General features: G+C 37.4%; 1 protein-coding gene across 2 annotated transcripts in view; it reads left to right on the plus strand.

The window, feature by feature from the left end:
• MAP3K1 (mitogen-activated protein kinase kinase kinase 1) overlaps positions 1-18,467 on the plus strand; it is a 75,169-nt gene that overhangs the window by 27,356 nt on the left and 29,346 nt on the right. For both annotated transcript variants that reach the window (XM_035014448.1, XM_035014449.1), the window contains exons 2-3: positions 14,507-14,657; positions 17,483-17,683. In XM_035014448.1, the coding sequence (XP_034870339.1) occupies positions 14,507-14,657; positions 17,483-17,683 (352 nt within the window). The remainder of the gene's footprint in view (positions 1-14,506; positions 14,658-17,482; positions 17,684-18,467) is intronic.

Genomic DNA, 18,467 nt, shown 5'->3' on the forward strand with positions numbered 1-18,467 from the left:
TGAAAGTTTAGTATTTCCTAGCCGAAGTTTTCACAGGGTCTGCGGATCCACGTACGTACTTTGCTGATGATGGTGCTAGTGATGTTAAGAAAGGATTCTCACATTTTAAAATACTGGGAGCCACTGGATCGTAGGAGTAGCAAAGAATATTTACACAAATAAACTATTAGAAGGTACTCTTCAGATTTAACGAATAAGGGAGTTTATGAGTCGTGTTGAGGTTTATCTTTTTTGATATTAATATTTCCCTTGCAGGACTACAGCATGTATGTAGTGGCATTAATAAATGAGTCATAATGTTCACATTGGATGGCCCTGAAGTATTGCCTTGTAGTCTGATCTGATTTGGTAAATTCTGGAATTCCAGAAAGGTTGTGAATTACTGACACTCATGTAGCTGGTTAATGGCAGTTAGGACTTGACTGTGAATCTCCAAACTCCCCGATCCTTTTATTCTTTGGTTCTTGAAGCCTCCCACAATGTAGAGAGTAGTAGTTCCGGAGCATGTGCCTATTTTTAAAGATTTCGGCCATATAGAAAAATACAGAGGGAAAAATATTAGGGCATAGTATAATGAACAGCCATAAAACTTTTGCCTGTATTTAATAAATGTTAATATTTTACAATTTTTGCTGCAGTTGGGTATGTGAATGTGTATACTTTACAGGAACAAATATTAAACAAACAGTTGGAGGCCTCCTTGTCCCCCTGCCTCCCTCCTGGCACCCCACAGATAGCAGACTACCTGGTAGAATTGTACAGCAGTTACCTCCTAAAACTAGAAAAAAGTTGTATTTTGCTATTTTCATCTGTTTTTCAACTAATGTATTGTTAAAAGAAAATATGAATCAACATAGTGTGCAAGGAGGAGGATGGGACTTTGAGGCCAAAGAAACCCAGTTTTAAAACTCGGAAATCCCACTTACTATGAATTCCTAGTCAAGTTAGTTGATCTTTCTGCAAGAGTTTCTTTGTGCCCACCATGAAGATGGTGTGTTTCACCTTATAGCCGTGGTGAGAATTAGAGCCACTATATGGACAACATCTAGCATAGTACCTAGTACAGAGGAGGTGCTCCCTAAAGAGTAGCTTTAATCAACATCAACATCATGAATAATAATAGGTAATTTTAGTAGTTAAATTTATTTGGGTCCCTACCATGTAATTGGCACTTGTTGAGTGCTTCATTCATGTTCATTCACTTTAACATTCTGTGAGATGAGAACTATATGCAAAGGGCTTAAAACAGTGAAAGGCACATAGGAAAGTGCATCATAAATAATACCTATCTCCGTTTTGCAGAAGAAACCCTTTTAGGCACTCTACATGTATATTAACTTATTTAATCCTACTAGTCACACTATATGGTAGATATTATTATCCCCATTTTACAGTGAGGAAGTTGAGGTACAGAGAAGGTAAATACCTTGGGCCAAAGCCATAGCTAATAGTGTCAGATCTTGGATTTGAACCCAGGCAGTTTAGCTCCAGAGTTCATTCCCCTTATCACTGTGCCATACTTTTTGATTATGTGTGTGGTTACGACTTCTGTTTCTACCCTATCCTAGAAACATATCCTTCAAATTATGTCCTCTCTAGTGAATAAAAAGTCTTTTTGGTTTTGTTGTGTGTACAACCCAGATTTTACTGGTTTGAGTGGCTTTTGCCCCCATCAGTACCCCTAAGACACCCCACCCAGCCACCCCTCACAATACTTTTTAACTCCCCAGTGCGGGTCTGACATGGCTCATGAATGCATTTGGTCTGTTGCCCTGTAGCTGTCTCTGGACAGTGCTGCCTCCTTGTCCATTGCCTTTGCTTCCTCCAGCCACATTGGTCTCACTGCTTTTCCTGGGTACTGACACTCTTTCTGCTCTGACCGCCTTCCCACCAGTCACTGCCAGGAACACGGCTATCAGTGCCAACGACACAAGAGTGATCCCACTGTGCCAGAGCTTTGGGAGTTTGCAGTGAAGTGAAGACTGTGCCCCAGGTCCCTATTTTATTTCACATTCTGGGGCTTTACTCGAGGCATGTGGAGATGAGAGAAAATGGCTTGTCAGGTTTTTTGTTTTTTTCCTTTGGCTGATGTCTCATCTTCACCCAAGTCCTTGACAAAGAGTGAGTAGACAGGGGCAAATCTTAGTGACAAACTCGGGCCTCTGCTAATAGTTAGACAAGGCGAAGTTTGAATATGTGACACCCTCTTCTCTTAGGATGGGTTCGTATCAGGTGATTTTACCCATCTCTGAAGCTGGCTGTAGGGTAATCTTTTCCCCCCCATATTTTAAATTCTTAGAGCCTTAGTTGCACTAAAAACATGCTGAATTTTGTGATAGCTTGAGAAGTCTTATATTAAGACAGTAAGACAGTTTCTTCTCTGGATTCTTCTTAGACATACTAATTTGAGCCAGAAGGGATTGTAAAGATGATTCAGTACAGATTTCTCACAGTATATCCCCAGAACCACTACTCTATCAAAGGTGTTCTGCTGAAAGGGACTTCTGTGCCAAATATGTGTAAGGAATGCTGTGTACCTTCTTCCCCCCGCCCTTGGAAAATGAAGTGCACATAGGTTTTTAAATAACCTGTTTAACTTCATCTTATCTCGCGTTTCCTAACAGCAGAATCATAAATTGTTTAATATTTTATAGAACATTGTTTTTACCAAAGTTATATCTTTTGTCTAGAAAATCTTTCAGTCTTCATCAGTACCATGCCTGCCAATCCTGTTCTTTCCTTTAAAATTATTCAGGTATGACCTCCTCTGTGGATCTTTCCAGGATTCCCCTAGATAAAATTAAGGATGGATATCCACTCCATCCTTGCAACTGTTTATGATATATTAAAATACTTCATTATAGGAGAGATGGCATCTTACTTTCTCTCTTGTGCTAGACTAAGCACCTGGAGGAATAGAGGTCCTATCTTATTTATCTTTTGTTTCTTTATCCCACTTTGTATATCTATGTCTCTTGCCTAGCTCAGAGCTTCCATGTAGTAGACGTGCCAACATTCATTGAACAGAGTGGTTTTCTAGTATTAAAAGCATAAAGAAGAAAAGCAGCATTTGTCAGGAAGTCATTCTTCCTCATTCTGAGCATCCCAGTTAACATGCCTTTCCACCAGCTAGAAGGAAGTACTTTAGAAATACTATCAGCTGTTCTGCAGTATTTGAAAGAAATCATTCTCCTAGCAAAGGCTGTAAGAGCGCTTTGTGCTGTAATCCAGTGCTATACTCTCTTCTCCATTAATCTGGGAACATTAAAAACAGCCCAAGGGTTTTTATTAACATCAATGGCATTCACTCACAATGTTATATTTTTAACTGTAAACGAACTTTTCTTAAAAGAGGGGAATATGTACAGTAACAGACCAATTTCCCAATTATTAGTCTTACTCACTTGATCTCTTAAAAGAATACTCAAACTAAGCTGCCATGTTTTTTGAAAAATAACTGACATAGTAAAAATGCAGTTGCACACCCACTGAAGAAGGTTCCAAAGAAAAGCATACAGAAGAACTTCCATATAACATTGATTTGGGATCTTTTTGATGAAAAGCAAAATGGTGAAGGAACAGCCATCCCTTCCAACAACCCCCTGCCCTCTTACCTGCTTTGTACCATGAACTATGTACTAGATGGAGGACAGGACACACAGTGCTTTGCTGGAAACTGTCTCACGGTAGTGGTATAGGGAGTTCCAATCTACTTCTCTAATGTATTGTAAAAGCTCACTATACTTTTGCATCATTTGTCATTTAGACATTCCCAACCCTAGATCTGTTAAGTAGCACAAAAGGGGAATTCTTGAAAGGAAATACACATTTAGCCAAATACTATAAAATATTAGCATCCTTTTCCTTGCTTACTGATCTATGTTCAACAGTTAAGGAAGAGGATGCTCAAACGTCCCATTTTTTTCAAAGGTTTCTAAAGGTTCTTTGTCAAGTATCAAGGACACACAAAGGAAGAATAAACAGTGGAATTTTTAGCAGTGAATATCAAAAGAATACAAACCTACAGGATAAAAAGTTTTTGAAGCTTTCATGGGTTTTTGCTGGAAAGGAGCAAATGAAAAATGGGACCATATTCGTCTTAAACTCCCTTTGTTACTGGCTGTCAGAAACTAAAGTTTACGTTAAGCCTGGTAGATGTCCCACGTTTGTGGGTGCGAAGAAAAGAATAACGTGAATCTTTCTCCCTGGAAATATTGTTACAAAGGTCATTACTTTGATGAGTAAAAAAAAATATTTTTGAAAACTAAGAAACATTCCACTGGCAGCTAGTTAACTTTTCGGTCCATTTGTTTTGTCTGTCATTGCTAGAAGAGTAGCATTCATTGTTTTTCTCTCAGTAAGATTTTCATGTATTTTGTGAGTTTGGTGCATCTTAGAAAATCACAAAACTCATTTCTGTTCACTTCTGACCATTTTTACAATTTTCACTTGTCTACCATAAATATTACCATTTCATTTTACACTGAACTTGAGTCATTACAGAACTGAAAGCATGTGTTTCACTTTAGTCTGATTTGTTTTTTATGCTGATACATAAGGGGTGTTACCTTGAAAAGATGTCTACCTTCACTGTCTCTGCTTTTTCTCTTTGAATGCTTTTTTACGAACATATTTTCTGATTTCAAATTGCTAATCTTGTAGGATTTTTACTTCCTTACTAACTTGATTACTAACTTGACTTGTCTTATTTCCTTTAGTTTTCTTTAAATTCTTAATTGCCTCCTGACAGGTTTTAACTTCTATTGTAGACATTTTCTTGACCAGTCAGTTACACATTTGTCAGTACATGTGATTATTATCTTACATATCCTCTGACTTGATAAAGTATATATAATTATTTTCAATTGATGTAAATGTATTTTCAGATTCATCTATTAGCACATTTAGAAGGAAGAGTAATTTTTCCAGATTTGGATAGAATATCACAGTTCCATTACCACGTAATGTCATCAGTAATGCATATTAGACTGATCTGTTTGTGGTAAATTAATTAATTTAAATGTAGTAGTTTTTAATGGAATCTGCCATTACATTTCTGAGAGATACAGATGTACCAAGGAAACTTCTTAACCAAGTTTTTGCATTGCTGCTTTATATTCTTCCTGCGACTAGGCAAGTGTTAAGAGTGATTTTGAACATAATTTTTCACTGTATTTTGTTCTTGGTTTATGTGGTTCTTAGGCACAGGAAACACAGCCCCTTTAGTTTGATGATATTTACTCATGTATAAACGTGTCTACCTGAAAGTCCAACCTTGGTGTTTTACCTTCAGTATGTCAGTAACTTTGAAAGTTACTGAAGTCCATCCAAAGGCTTGTGTGTTAATTACACAAGATTTATTTTTCCTGCAAAGCAGTTTTATCAAACTTGTATTTGAATATTGCTATGGAGATGTGATCAAGAAAGGTGCCTTTTAATCATAAAACAGTTTTGAGTAGAATTAAACAAAAATACAGTTCATAAAAGAAAACAACCTAGAATCTTTTCTTTCTTCACTTAATAATATATGTTACGTACATTAAAAAATATTTTTAATGGTGTCTGAATTTAAAAGTTATAATTACCAGTAATAATTCACTTATCAATCCCTTAGAATTTATTCAGTGTTCGTAGAGTATCAATTTCTTTAAATATATCCATACATATTTATCACATATATAAGAACATATAATGTAGAACCATGTAGTTTAAAATACACTTTTTTTTTTTAAGATTTATTTTTAAGTGATCTCTACACCCATTGTGGGGCTCGAACTTAAAACCCCAAGATCAAGAGTCCCATGTTCCACTGACTAAGCCAGCCAGGTGTCCCAAAATACACTTTTCTTTTTGATTCACTTGAATTCTCTAAAAGGAGCCTTTGAGTTTACTCCATAGACTAGGTCATAGGTAATTGACTGCCAAAAAAATTCCATATGGAGTTGCTACCTTTACAAATGCTTTGATACTGGGGCGTCTCTTCTCAGTGGCGCATTCGGTTAAGTGTCCAACTTTTGGTTTTGGATCAGGTCGTGATCTCAGGGTTGTGAGAGTCCGCTTAAGACTCCCTCTCCCGGGCACCTGGGTGGCTCAGTTGGTTAAGCACCTGCCTTCGGCTCAGGTCATGATCCCGGAGTCCCGGGATCGAGTCCCGCATCGGGCTCCCTGCTCAGCAGGGAGTCTGCTTCTCCCTCTGACCCTCCTCCCTCTCATGCTCTCTGTTTCTCATTCTGTCTGTCTCAAATAAATAAATAAAAATCTTTAAAAAAAAAAAAAGACTCCCTCTCCCTCTGCCCCCCCCAAAATAAATAAATATTTTTTAAATGCTTTGATGCTTTGATACTGTCTAGTAGCTCTTTGCTTTTTGTAAACTCCCTGTTACTATATTTGCATAATGATTGTTGAGCTAATATTTTACAAATTACTAATTTAGAAGTCAGAAAACCTTTTGAATATTCTTCTTGTTCTCTTTGAAATTGTTTTTATGTCCCAGAGATACTAATTGATGGTAGAAGTTATGGGTTAAAAAATAGGCTGTGTGTGTCTGCTGGGTACTACACCTGCAGTGTTATTTCCCAGATAATTTGTTTATTAGAAATGATAACCAGCTACTTCTGACTCTGAATCAGCAATTATTTATGGAGCCCAGAGCATCTGTTGCTGCGGGTGCCCTCTGTTGGTAGCTGCAGGACATGCCAGGGGAATGCACTTACTTGTCTGCAGTGGCCTAAGTCAGCAAGTGAACAAGCAATTGCAGTATGTTTACCCATTAATATATTCTATCAGTTTAATTTTGGTTAATTTCATATATACTCTTCACGTTTCTATACCATGTCCAACTTTTCAAAATCTTGTAATTTTTGCTGAATAATTTTAATCTTAAAACTCAGATGAAGTGCCATTTTAACAGAAACTAATCCATGAGGTCAGATAAACTGAATTTTAGTATGTACAGATAATTTGGAATAATTTATAAATAGAATCAGTCAAAATCACTAAGGTGGTATTAAACTACTTATAATCATTGTTGACAATAAGTTATATTATTGTCTTTGTTATTTGGTCTCCTTATTATTTAACCTTTGATGTTGTTAACCAGAACATGGGCTTTTTAAGGGTGAGATTCTGTGCCTGTATCCCTCAAAGGACTAAATAGGAAGATTTGTACAATACTAGAAATAGCTGCCCCCCTCCCCAGTAAAAACTTCTGATAGTGATTCCACATATTATAACACTGATTATACCATGGCCATATCCATATAAGAAATCAATAGTCCTTTGTTGTGACAAAGAGTACATGGTTACTCTTTATGGGGAAAAAGCAATTGCCTGTTTCTCATTGTAAATAAATAGGAGTCGTGCCATCATTGGTTTTCGGGGTCAAATATTACTGAGCATAAGTTGGAATAAAGCCTTTTGGGGACTAATTATCATACACACGTGAGCCACTTTATATACTATTATTTTTTACGTAAAATTAGATAAGTTGTGGTTGTTGTATTATAAAGATGGAAGGGTTGGACGGACCATTGATTTTATTTCATTCTTCCTGCTCAGAAGAGGGAAAACGCCAGTAGTAGCGCATATCTCTCAAGAAATTATCTTATGGGAAAATAGTTTTTACAGATATTTTGGCCTCAGATCTTGGTCAACAAATTTTAAGCACTTGTAAATACTCATTTCCCTTTTGACCTGTAAGATATAAGAGACTGTGGAATTATTCCTGTCTGGGTTTCAATCCTGTATTTTTCACATACAGACTTTGTCACCTTGGACACAACTTAACCTCCTTGTTTGTTTTTTCTTATCTGCCATTGGGATAGTAAAAGTCCCAAGTCATGAGAATTGACTGAGGTGACCCATGTGGAGCTGTTAGCACAGTGCCCTGTCCATGGTAAGGGATTGTTAGCCTCTGTTGTTAGCCTTATGCTTCACCACACACTCTCCCCATTCTTACCGAAGTCCTTCCTTCTCTTGACTTTTACCTGGAAACTCAAATTTTAAGGATCCCACAATAGACGAGTCTTATTTTGGAAGATAGTTCCTCCCTTGCTCTTCTCTCCCCTTGGTCACAAAGCTTGTGGGTTTTAATATATGATTTCCTCCTCTTTTGAGAACTTCCCAAGTAGACCTCAGTTGGGTGGCTCTGAATTGTGCCTATCCCAGACATTTCAGTGTATTTTCCAGGGTTCCTTGAGATTCCTTGGACACGGACAGAATTGAGTTTCTATGTAAAGTTATCCATAATGTGAACTGTTCTGGAAATGTTTATATATACTAAAGTTAAACTCCATTAGTTTCTAGAAAGGTTTCATATGGTCATTACATACTCTTATTACAGTGAAGTGCTCTATTAATGAAGAGAATTAATGTGCTTTTTTAATTCTTATAATAGTCACCATTGTAAAAACTAGTTTAAACTTTGTATTCTCATCAGCTAGATAATGGGGTTAAGTAATAATTCACCCCATTATATGTTCTCTTTGTCACAGCACAGATACCTGATGTTGAGTCATTGTAAAACCAAATCAGAGTTGACAGTGACCTGCCATAGCAGACAAGAGTCAGATTGACTGGGGTTTGAATCTTGCTCTTGCTCCTTATAAACTGTGTGACCCCAAGCATGTAAATCAGCCTCTCCAAGCCTCAGATGGTAACAACCTCATAGGGTTATTGGGAGGGTGAAGTACACGTAAATATCTATAAAGCACCTAACACCTTGCCTGGCATGTAACATTAATTTTTTTCTATTATGATGTAAGTCTGGCAGCTATTTCTCCGTATCACTTGTTGTTGACTGACATACATATTTCCATGGTAAAAATGAACCATTTAAGAAATACCTTTTAAAAATCATATTTAACTTGATAGAATTCTATTTTTGAATGTTTTTCTAATATCTTGTGTGTGCCAGAGCAGTGTGCTGTATTAATGCTGTAGTCAGGCTCTTTGGGGATACAGGGAAGAGAGACATATTAGGGTTTATTTCAGTGCAATGTAAAATGGACCCAAGAAGTTTCCTCCAAGGCAGCGCATACATGTGGCCTCTGGAGAACTTGGTTATTCACCACCCAGGGAAGTTTAAAAGTAGCTCTGATCATTGTTAACAGCATATCATGTGGCCCAGGTACAACTCTTAAGTTTATTTGCATTGCTTTTTCCCTTCCTTCCATTGCCAACCACATCTTCTGATTTCTCTTTCTTCTCTCTTATTTCTGTCTTATTGTTCCTACTTACTGCTTTGCTCTTTTTCTCTATTTCGATGCCATTTTTCCTGTAGTGACACTATCTGTGTATCTTGCAGTCACATACCCATACTGGGCAGATATGGTTAAAATGTACAGTACCATCTGGTTTAGAGGGTCTTTGGACCAGGGCACATTCTTGCACTGGCCAACTGTGGACTGCAGGATGGGTTCAAATGTATAAAGCACGGTGCTCCCGAGAATCAGGCACCATCCTTGGAAGGGGAGGTGGCTATGGCTGGATAGGCCCTCTGGCTTTGGTTCATGTGCCTTTTGTGGCCTGTAGAGGACATTTGCTACTGATGATAGAAAAATGAGTAGGATGTTGTAACCTGTCCCAGAAAAACTCCCAGTGTGGTGAGAGAAGCAGATACTTAAACTAATACTCAACTTTATAATGTATTATAATTAATATTAACTCAGTGGGGAGGGAGTGGCAACTGCTATAGAATGGTAGTAGGAAATTCTTTACTGAAGACATGTAAGATGATAGGGTAGTTCTGTCAGGGAAAAAAAAATCATCTGCAATAGCAGAGAGGTATGAAGTACCTTGGTGTGCTACAGAAGAGTATTTTAGTGCTTCGAGAAGTGGTGGCTAGTGTTGAAGGGGCTCCGGGAAGAGGGTCTGGTATATGATACCAGTGAGGTCAGTCAGAGAGTTAGAAGCAGAACTGGGGAAAAAATCACCTCCTAGAAGTTCAGGGAGAGGAGAGCTACAAGAGTGGCAGTCCAGTCAACAATAGTTGCTACCACAGGTAGTCAGAGGACCAGTGACTTCATTAAGAAGGGACCATTGAACCATCTCATCTGTTAGCAGGTAAATTCTGTAGGTCTACAAAGGGACCAGAACAAGAAGCCTAACCTCAGAGAAGAAAGGTGCTTTGAAGCTCTAGGTTGATCAAAGATTCATTCTGAGGAATGTTTAGAACCAAAAAAAGCAAGAAAAATGTTTTGTAAATAAACAGGAGAGGAAGATAAAGCTTAGTTTGTAACAATGTTTAAGTTTCTCATATCTGTCTGGCTAAAATTTCATTTTTTTTTTTAAAGAATTTATTTATTTGACAGAGGGAGACACAGCGAGAGAGGGAACACAAGCAGGGGGAGTGGGAGAGGGAGAAGCAGGCTTCCTGACGAGCAGGGAGCCCGATGCGGGGCTCGATCCCAGGACCCTGGGATCATGACCTGAGCCAAAGGCAGACGCTTAACGACTAAGCCACCCAGGCGCCCCAAAAATTTCATTTATTTTTAAAGTCTTCAAAGTGGTTTCTCAAAATATGTATGTTTGTTTTGTCAAAGAGTCAGAAATGTACAAGCTATTACTTTAGTTACAATAACAGGTATTGGTTGTAGGTACTAATGCAAAAATAACTCTCCAAAACACTCATGTTTAACCAAAATGAATTAGAGGCCCTCTAATCTCCTGGTGATTTAGCAACTGTCTGTTTAGATTAGTTTGTGTTTTAGAAGAAAAGATGTTTCCTGTTATAGCTATAGTATTAATTGGATAAGAAGATACATGAATGCTATATACATACACACATGATTTTGTTCCTAGCAAGAAGAATAGGATTTACTGTATATTTCATTGAATATAAGATCCCATTGGTTATAAATTGAACCATTATCTTATATAAACCCTACCATAAATTACAGCATTTGATTCTAAGCAGCATTCAGATTTCACAGATAGTAAAATGCAAAAAAAATACACATTTTAGAATTAGTGATATATGATTATTATTTAAGAAAACATTAGAAATAACTTTTTGTTTTATATTTGCAGATTAATTTAGGAACAACAAAAATTGCTCTACTGAATAAAATCTAAATTACAAATATAATCTTAATTAAATACAGAACTTTGTAAAAAGATTAACGTGAGTAATCATTAAATTTTAAAACTAGGAATGTCCTTAGGGCTGGCAAAGTTGTTAATAAATGATTATTCATTTAATATATGCTTTGAAACCCATCATAAGCCAGACACTGTTAGATGTTGAATATATAATGATGGATAAAACACTGGTCCCTGCCTTCATGGAATTTATAGTTCATGGTGGGGAAATAGGTTTGCAAATTGCAATGAGCACTTTAAAGGAAAAGTACAGTGCTGTGAAGGAATGTAACTAGGGATTCCTAACCGACATTGGGACCATCTCTGAGGTGTAGAAGAAAAGTTGAAAAGTGAGTAGAAATGAACGAGATGAAAAGTAGACAAGAAACAGTCTGTGCAAAAGTCTTGAGGAGGAGCGATGTTGGAGTTTTTCAGGCAGTGGAAGAAACACAAGGAGCAGGGTGAGGGTCTAAGTGACTTCAGTTGACATAAGACAAGGTGGTGCATGGCCACATAGGACCTGTTAAACATTTTGAATTTTAGTCCAACCCAGGGGGATACCACTGGAGGGTTTGTTTTTGTTTTAATTTATTTATTTGACAGAGAGATAGCACAAGTAGGCAGAGCGGCAGGCAGAGGGAAAGGGAGAAGCAGGCTCTCTGCTGAGCAGGGAGCCCGATGTGGGGCTCGATCCCAGGACCCTGGGATCATGACCTGAGCCGAAGGCAGCCGCTTAACCGACTGAGCCACCCAGGCGCCCCTGGAGGGTTTTAATAGAGGAAGTAACCCTGGCTGCTCTGTGAAGCCTGGATTGGAGTAAGATTCAAAGTGAAAGGGCACCTGGGTGGCTCAGTGGGTTAAGCGACTGCCTTTGGTTCAGGTCATGATCCCGGAGTCCTGGGATCGAGTCCCACATTGGGCACCCGGCTCAGCGGAGAGCCTGCTTCTTCCTCTGACCCTCTTCCCTTTCATGCTGTTTCTCTCTCTCTCTCTCAAATAAATAAATAAAATCTTTTTAAAAAAATTTACAAAGTGAAGAAGCCTCCTTAGGAGTCTTTTGTTAGTACAGACCAGCTAAGTTGGCAACTTGACCTAGGGGGTTAGAGTAGAAGATACATTTTCTTGAAGATAATTTGCCAGTATCACCAAAAATCTTAATTTGTGTACAAATTTGACCCAGCAATTCCATTTCACTGCATTTGTTCAGAAGAAATAATCTTGTATGTATGTAAAAGTTGAGGTACTAGTATGCTTATCCCCTATTATTTATTAAGAAATTGGTTTAAGTGATTACAGTATTTTCCAACAAGTGGAAAGGAAAGAGGCAAATCACGCCGACTTTAAGGAGGCCACATTATCAGGAAGCTTTGTTTAGACAGGGAGAGTCTTCTCCGTGTTTGGGTGTGTGCCAGGGACAGAGACACTGAAAATACAGAATGGAGAAGAGATACTCATAAAACAAATTTGGGGGAGGAGAGACATTTAAGACCAAAGGGAGGATAAGCTCCTGTGTCCAGGAGTGCAGGAGCTTCTAGGGTGAAAATGCACTGCAGTTCTGCAGTGTGACTTATTTTTTGAGAACTAGCCTGGGAACCTAGCCACGCCTTGCAACATTTTTACTGGAGGGGAAAGTGTTTGCTTTTCAAACCAGAGAGTTGTAAGTGAATTTTTGGTATGCAATCAGCCCATAAATTGGGTTGCCTGTAAATCCGAGCTTCCCTGGGTAAGTAGTAACTGAGCAGGATAAAGTTTTGGGAGAACATTTCTCTACCCTCCCTCCCTTCTTGTCCTTCCCTTTGTCCTCCCCCGCCCAACTCCTTCTCTCTCTCATTCTCTTTTTTCCCTCTCCCTTTCTTTCCCCTTTCTGTCCTCTCTTCCTTTCCCACTCCTCCCTCCCTCTCTACTCTTCCTCTTAGACACCCAAAAAGTTATATTTTATACTATAATCAGAGCAGGAAAAAGAGCCAGGCACTTCTAAGTAAATAAAAGAATCTCCTTCCTTCCTTCCATTCTTTATTTACCTTTTTTCTTTTCATATAGGCTCTTTCTTTTCGACAGTTTTCTTATACCTGTATGGCGGAAATATTCTTCTATATGCTCTTAATGCCCATTTGCAAGTTTCAAATGTTTTGTGCTCTTTTGCATTCCTAAAACTATCTAGACCAGTTTCTCTGCACAGGGGTATTTAACTTGTTCATTTCTACTGCCCTCACAGAATTGATGCTTCAGGAAATCCAATTAACGATTTCCTTTCTAGTGCATATTTAGTTTTAAGTAGTTTTTTTTTTTTGCTGGTTCTCTGAAGATACTGATGCTCTATGGTTGTAATTAGCTGGAAAATTCCTAGAGGAGTTTGCATTTAATTTTTTATAAGCTTGCGGTTATCGTCTCTGGTATTTCCTTGAGTATTTCCTTTTCCTATCTGTGTAAAAAAAAAAGTAACTGTTCTGTAGCTTTATAGAATGTCCAAAATAGTTATTGAAGTTAGCTTAGTATTTTTTAAATTGTTACTTCTCCCAGAGTACAAATGCGTTAACTATTTCCTTATGAAACAGGTTTTAAAATCCATGCATATGCATTTTGTATTTGTTGTATATATCCATATGTGGATATAAGTGTATTTGAAATTAGTGGATGCTTTACCATTTAGGCTTTGTAGAATTAATTCTCAAGTTACTAGCTTCCACATTATTTTATTCTGATAACTCCACACTATATTATGGAGTAAAGGTCAGATGTTTGTACCAATTTTTACTTTTTATATACAGAGTATCCCCAGTGCTTTGATGTGGAATTATTGTTGGGAGAATATAAATTTAATTATTTAGGCTTTGAACAAATATTGTGGGATCATAGAATATGGGTGAGGTTACACTTAGCTTATTAAATATTTATTTAGCTTTTTTTCAGAAAATGAGCATATCCACCAGATTCAATCTATAGTGACTTAAATTACTGAAAATGCTGGGATAAATTATTGGAAATCCTGGAAATCCTTAAATTATTGGAAATCCTAGAGTAGTAAAATACTCTTCTAAATATCTGTTAAATACTTCAGGACGTGAGAATGGTGTAATTGGAAACAGTGCAATGTTCACGAATGTGTTCGTTAATGCCATACTTAATGTCTTGGGATCCATTTTGTTAACTACCTGGGAACAAAGGTCTGCATTAGTATTATTAGTAAGTCTGTACCTTCTAAATAGAACCTTTCTTTTTAAAGGCATTATTAAACTCACATTATCATGCGGCATTGAACATTAGTGTATATGTGATTCACAGTGATACTTTCATACTTGGCTTAAATCATTGGGGGGTTTTTAGCAGTTACCTTTGTAGTTACATGTCCAATGAAAGTATAAAATACTATTTGTTCTTAGAAATTATTTTTTATATATTAATCTCATTCTTCTTTCTCCCATTTTAGTCGTGAGATGGACAGTAAAGAAACTCTCAAGGGGTTGCACAAGATGGACGATCGCCCAGAAGAACGAATGATCAGGGAGAAACTGAAGGCAACCTGTATGCCAGCCTGGAAGCACGAGTGGCTGGAAAGGAGAAATAGGAGAGGCCCTGTGGTAAGTGGCTGTGGGTTACCTGATGTAAGGAAGAAAGCATAGGAGGAAGTGGGAAATGAAGCATAAATAGATCCTCTTTTAAGCTTTTTTTCTTCTTGATTTTGAATGCAGTCGTTTCATTTGCTTGATATTCTAGCCACTTGGAACAAAATACAGCTAAAACTATGCTCACTAAGCACCTTAAACTGTTATAGAAACTAAACTGGTTGGGTTGGGGAGGTAATGCTTAAAGCAACACTGCCCCCTACTGTCAGTAGCTAAAATCCTTTTAGTAGAGATTTATATTGTGCTTTAAAAAAGAAAAGCATTTTTTCTCATTTTATTTTGATATTCTTTCTCTAAGGTAGGATCCAAAGATCTGAGTTCCAGAAATCATCCAGGAAAGCAGAAAGGTTGAATAGACTCATGGGGTTTGAGGTAAATTTAAAAGATGCCCAGAGTTTGGGGAAAGAAAACCTAGATTGATAGAATTAGGAAAGAAAGGCATACTCTATCCTTTGCCATGGTTATTTGCTTTTAAAGTAGACAAATACTATGAAATGTGCTTGTCTTTCTAATAAAGGAAGTAGATCTCAATTGTTAATTAAGTGTCCCAGTATCAGTCTGTATCAGCAAGTTTTTATTTGCTTTTTGTTTGTTCTTTATAAGTAAAGATGACAAGTTAAGATTTATTAGGCTTGGGGGAGGGCAAGGGATGGTGGGTATAATCATAAAAGTTATTGGGCAAGCTACTCATTCGACAATTGAAACCCTTCAGCTGTATGATCATCTAGCCCTACATGCATCCCACTTGCCTTTTTTTTTTTTTTTTTTTAAGAGAGGGAGAGAAAGGGGGTGGGAGGAGCAGAGGGAGAGGGAGAGAGAATCTTAAACAGGCTTCATGCCCAGTGCCAGAGCCCGACATGGGGTTCGATCTCAAAACCCTGAGATCATACTGAGCTGAAATCAAGAGTGGGACGCTTAACCAACTGAGCCAGCCAGGTGTCCCCCACTTGCCTATTTTTCAAGTATAAATTAATTAAATGTGAATAAGTAAAAATTTTGTTCCTCAGCCACATTAGCCATGTTTCCAATGCTCAAAAGCCACATAGACTTCCCTCATTGAGCTGCATTCTGTCTTGCACATTCTACCCAATGGTGCTAACCCATGGAGCTAATATAGAATATATTTAATTGTTCCTTTATATACCAGGTTTTTAAGCTAAGCTGCTATATTACCCATGAGTCCTTTCCTTTCCAGCTAAGCTTCCACATTTCTTCCATTTGTTTTTCATATGAAGTAGTTTAGTGAGAACCCCTGACCGTTTTAGTAATCATGTCAGAGGATGCAGATGAAGAAATCAGGAATTCATCTTAGAAAAGAGGAAGTTCTTTTGAAACATCTTATAGAAGGGGGTACATTTTTGCCCAGTTAATATAAAGAACCTTTGAGCAGTTTAAACCATCTGAAGTGTGGATGTGCTGCTTTCTTGAGCTCCTTATACTGGTGGAGAGTCCAAATCTTTTGAGAATACCGTAAAGCAGAAATCATAACTTTTTGAAAAGAAGCCAATAAAGCCAATCCTTTATTACATATAAACTAGGACATTCAGTTATCTAAGGCCAAATTCTTTTTTTTCTCAAGTACATTATCTGTATATAGGACACAGGTAAAGAGGGAAGAGATGTGTGGAATAAGACAACATGTAGTCCTTAAGTTCAGTTATGCTACCCTATATCTCATAGTTTACAGATTTCATACTACCCTTAAGTTTATAGTCTACTTGGAAAGTCTGCTTTTGTTTGTTTTTATGTTTTATGTAAATTAAATCAGGTCCTTCTTGAAACGTGAGGTATAAACATCTCCAATTAAGAAAATGCAACTTATAAATAAAAATAAAGGCATGAAATACCACAGAACAGTTTGTGACTGTATGCCAAATGTGTGGAGTAGGCAGAGAGCAGTAACAATTTAAAAAGAAAAATGTCAGGCTGATAGAGTTAAGGGCGTTTGTAAAACATAGGATTTTAACCGAGCCTTAAAAGATAGGGGTTTTTCACCAGGTGAAGGTATGCTGTCTGGTGCGCTGCAGGCTGAAGATGTGGAGTGGGGGGAGGGGGAGTGAAAGCCCAGTAAGACGACAGGTTAGTCATGTTTGATAGGCACAGCAGCTGGCTAGCAGAACAGTAGAAGAGTAGTGGGAGAAAGGCAGGGAAGGTTAGGTAAGGCTACAGGGTTTGACCTTTTGGTCAGAGCTAGATTAGGTCTGCTGAGAAATAACAGGTCTTGCAACCTGCCTTTCTGCTTAAGAGATTGCTCTTCAAATATGTAGCTTCTATTGGTGATTCTGAAATACATGTCTAAAGCTACTGTAATAAAACATTGCAAAAAAAAAGACAATGGTTTTATATTAATCAGACTATTTGGGCATTTAAATTATGCCCATTATTGTTTTCAAGATCATGTATTTTCTCAATAGAAATGAAAAAGAAAATATCTCCTTGAATCTAGTTGAATGTAAAAGTGCTTATTTTGCACATTTGTTTATTAACCTGTGATTATTGATTTTGAATGTTAAGTGATTTAGGGCACATAATAACAGATAATACTAAATTCTAAAATTATGTGTAACAATTTAGTGATAAAGCCTAAATGAATGACATCTGTGGGGTAAAAATAGTCTTAACATTTATCATTTGAAGTAATACTAAATAAAAGTTGATAAATTGTTATGTTTGTATAATATTGTATAATGAAAACTTGAGTTCATTTCTTGGTCTGATGTATTCAAATGTACTTACTTTTTCTATTTTTAAGTAATCAGAATGTTGGGATTTTAATTTAGGTGGTAAAACCAATCCCTATTAAAGGAGATGGTTCTGAAATTCACAACTTGGCAACTGAGTCTCAAGGAGAGGGCCAGGTGAGCCCCGCGTCACCCGTTCCCAAAGGCCGACGCAGTCCTTCTCCTGGCAGCTCCCCATCAGGTCGCTCAGTGAAGTCAGAATCTCCAGGAGTTCGGAGAAAAAGAGTTTCCCCAGTGCCTGTAAGTTAATGTTTCAACAAGTATGTTAAGTTTCTACAATTTTTAGGTACATTTATAACACAGGAAAGATTGGCTAGCCATCTGTTAGAGCAGCATTTCTCCAAGTGTGGTCCACAGACCCTTGGTTGGGGGAAGAGAGCAGGTCCTGAGACCCCTTCTGTAGATCCATTAGATCAAAATAAGTTTTGTAATAAAACTGGATGTTATTTGCCTCTTTCACTGCATTAACATTTACAGTGGTGGGTAAATATAAAGCTTTAGGGTAAAGCGCACCTAAATTAAAGCTATGACAACAGAAATTGGGGTATTTTTGGCAGACATTTTCCTTAAGATGAGTTAAGTGAAGGAAGGAACTTCAAGAAAGACAAGTGAAATGTTTTTTTCACCAGTGAGATTAGAATTTTGGGAAACTCATATCCACCACTGTAAACTTGACAGTTTCCCGATACTTGAATTTTCTAACGAGATCAGTGATGTTATCAAATGTGATTTTTTTTTTAATGTATTGCACAGTGAAATGTGTAAACATTTAGGAGATCTGCATAACTTGGTGAACCAATATTTTCCCAATGGCCAGTGCATGATGAAACAAAATCATCCTTAGGTAAATGATCCATTCACATTGTGTAAGATAGACCATCTGGATTTTCATGTGTAACAGTAGGAAAAGTTTGTTGATGTGGTTTCAGATTCCATATCACAGTCTTCTTGGGACTAGTATCAAAGAAGAGTGTTCACAATTATTGGAAGAGTCTTTTAAAATACCTTTTCCAGCTGCATATAT

The sequence above is a fragment of the Mirounga leonina genome, unplaced genomic scaffold (assembly GCF_011800145.1).
Source record: "Mirounga leonina isolate KUSES-001 unplaced genomic scaffold, KU_Mleo_1.0 Mir_168, whole genome shotgun sequence".
Lineage (NCBI taxonomy): Eukaryota > Metazoa > Chordata > Mammalia > Carnivora > Phocidae > Mirounga > Mirounga leonina.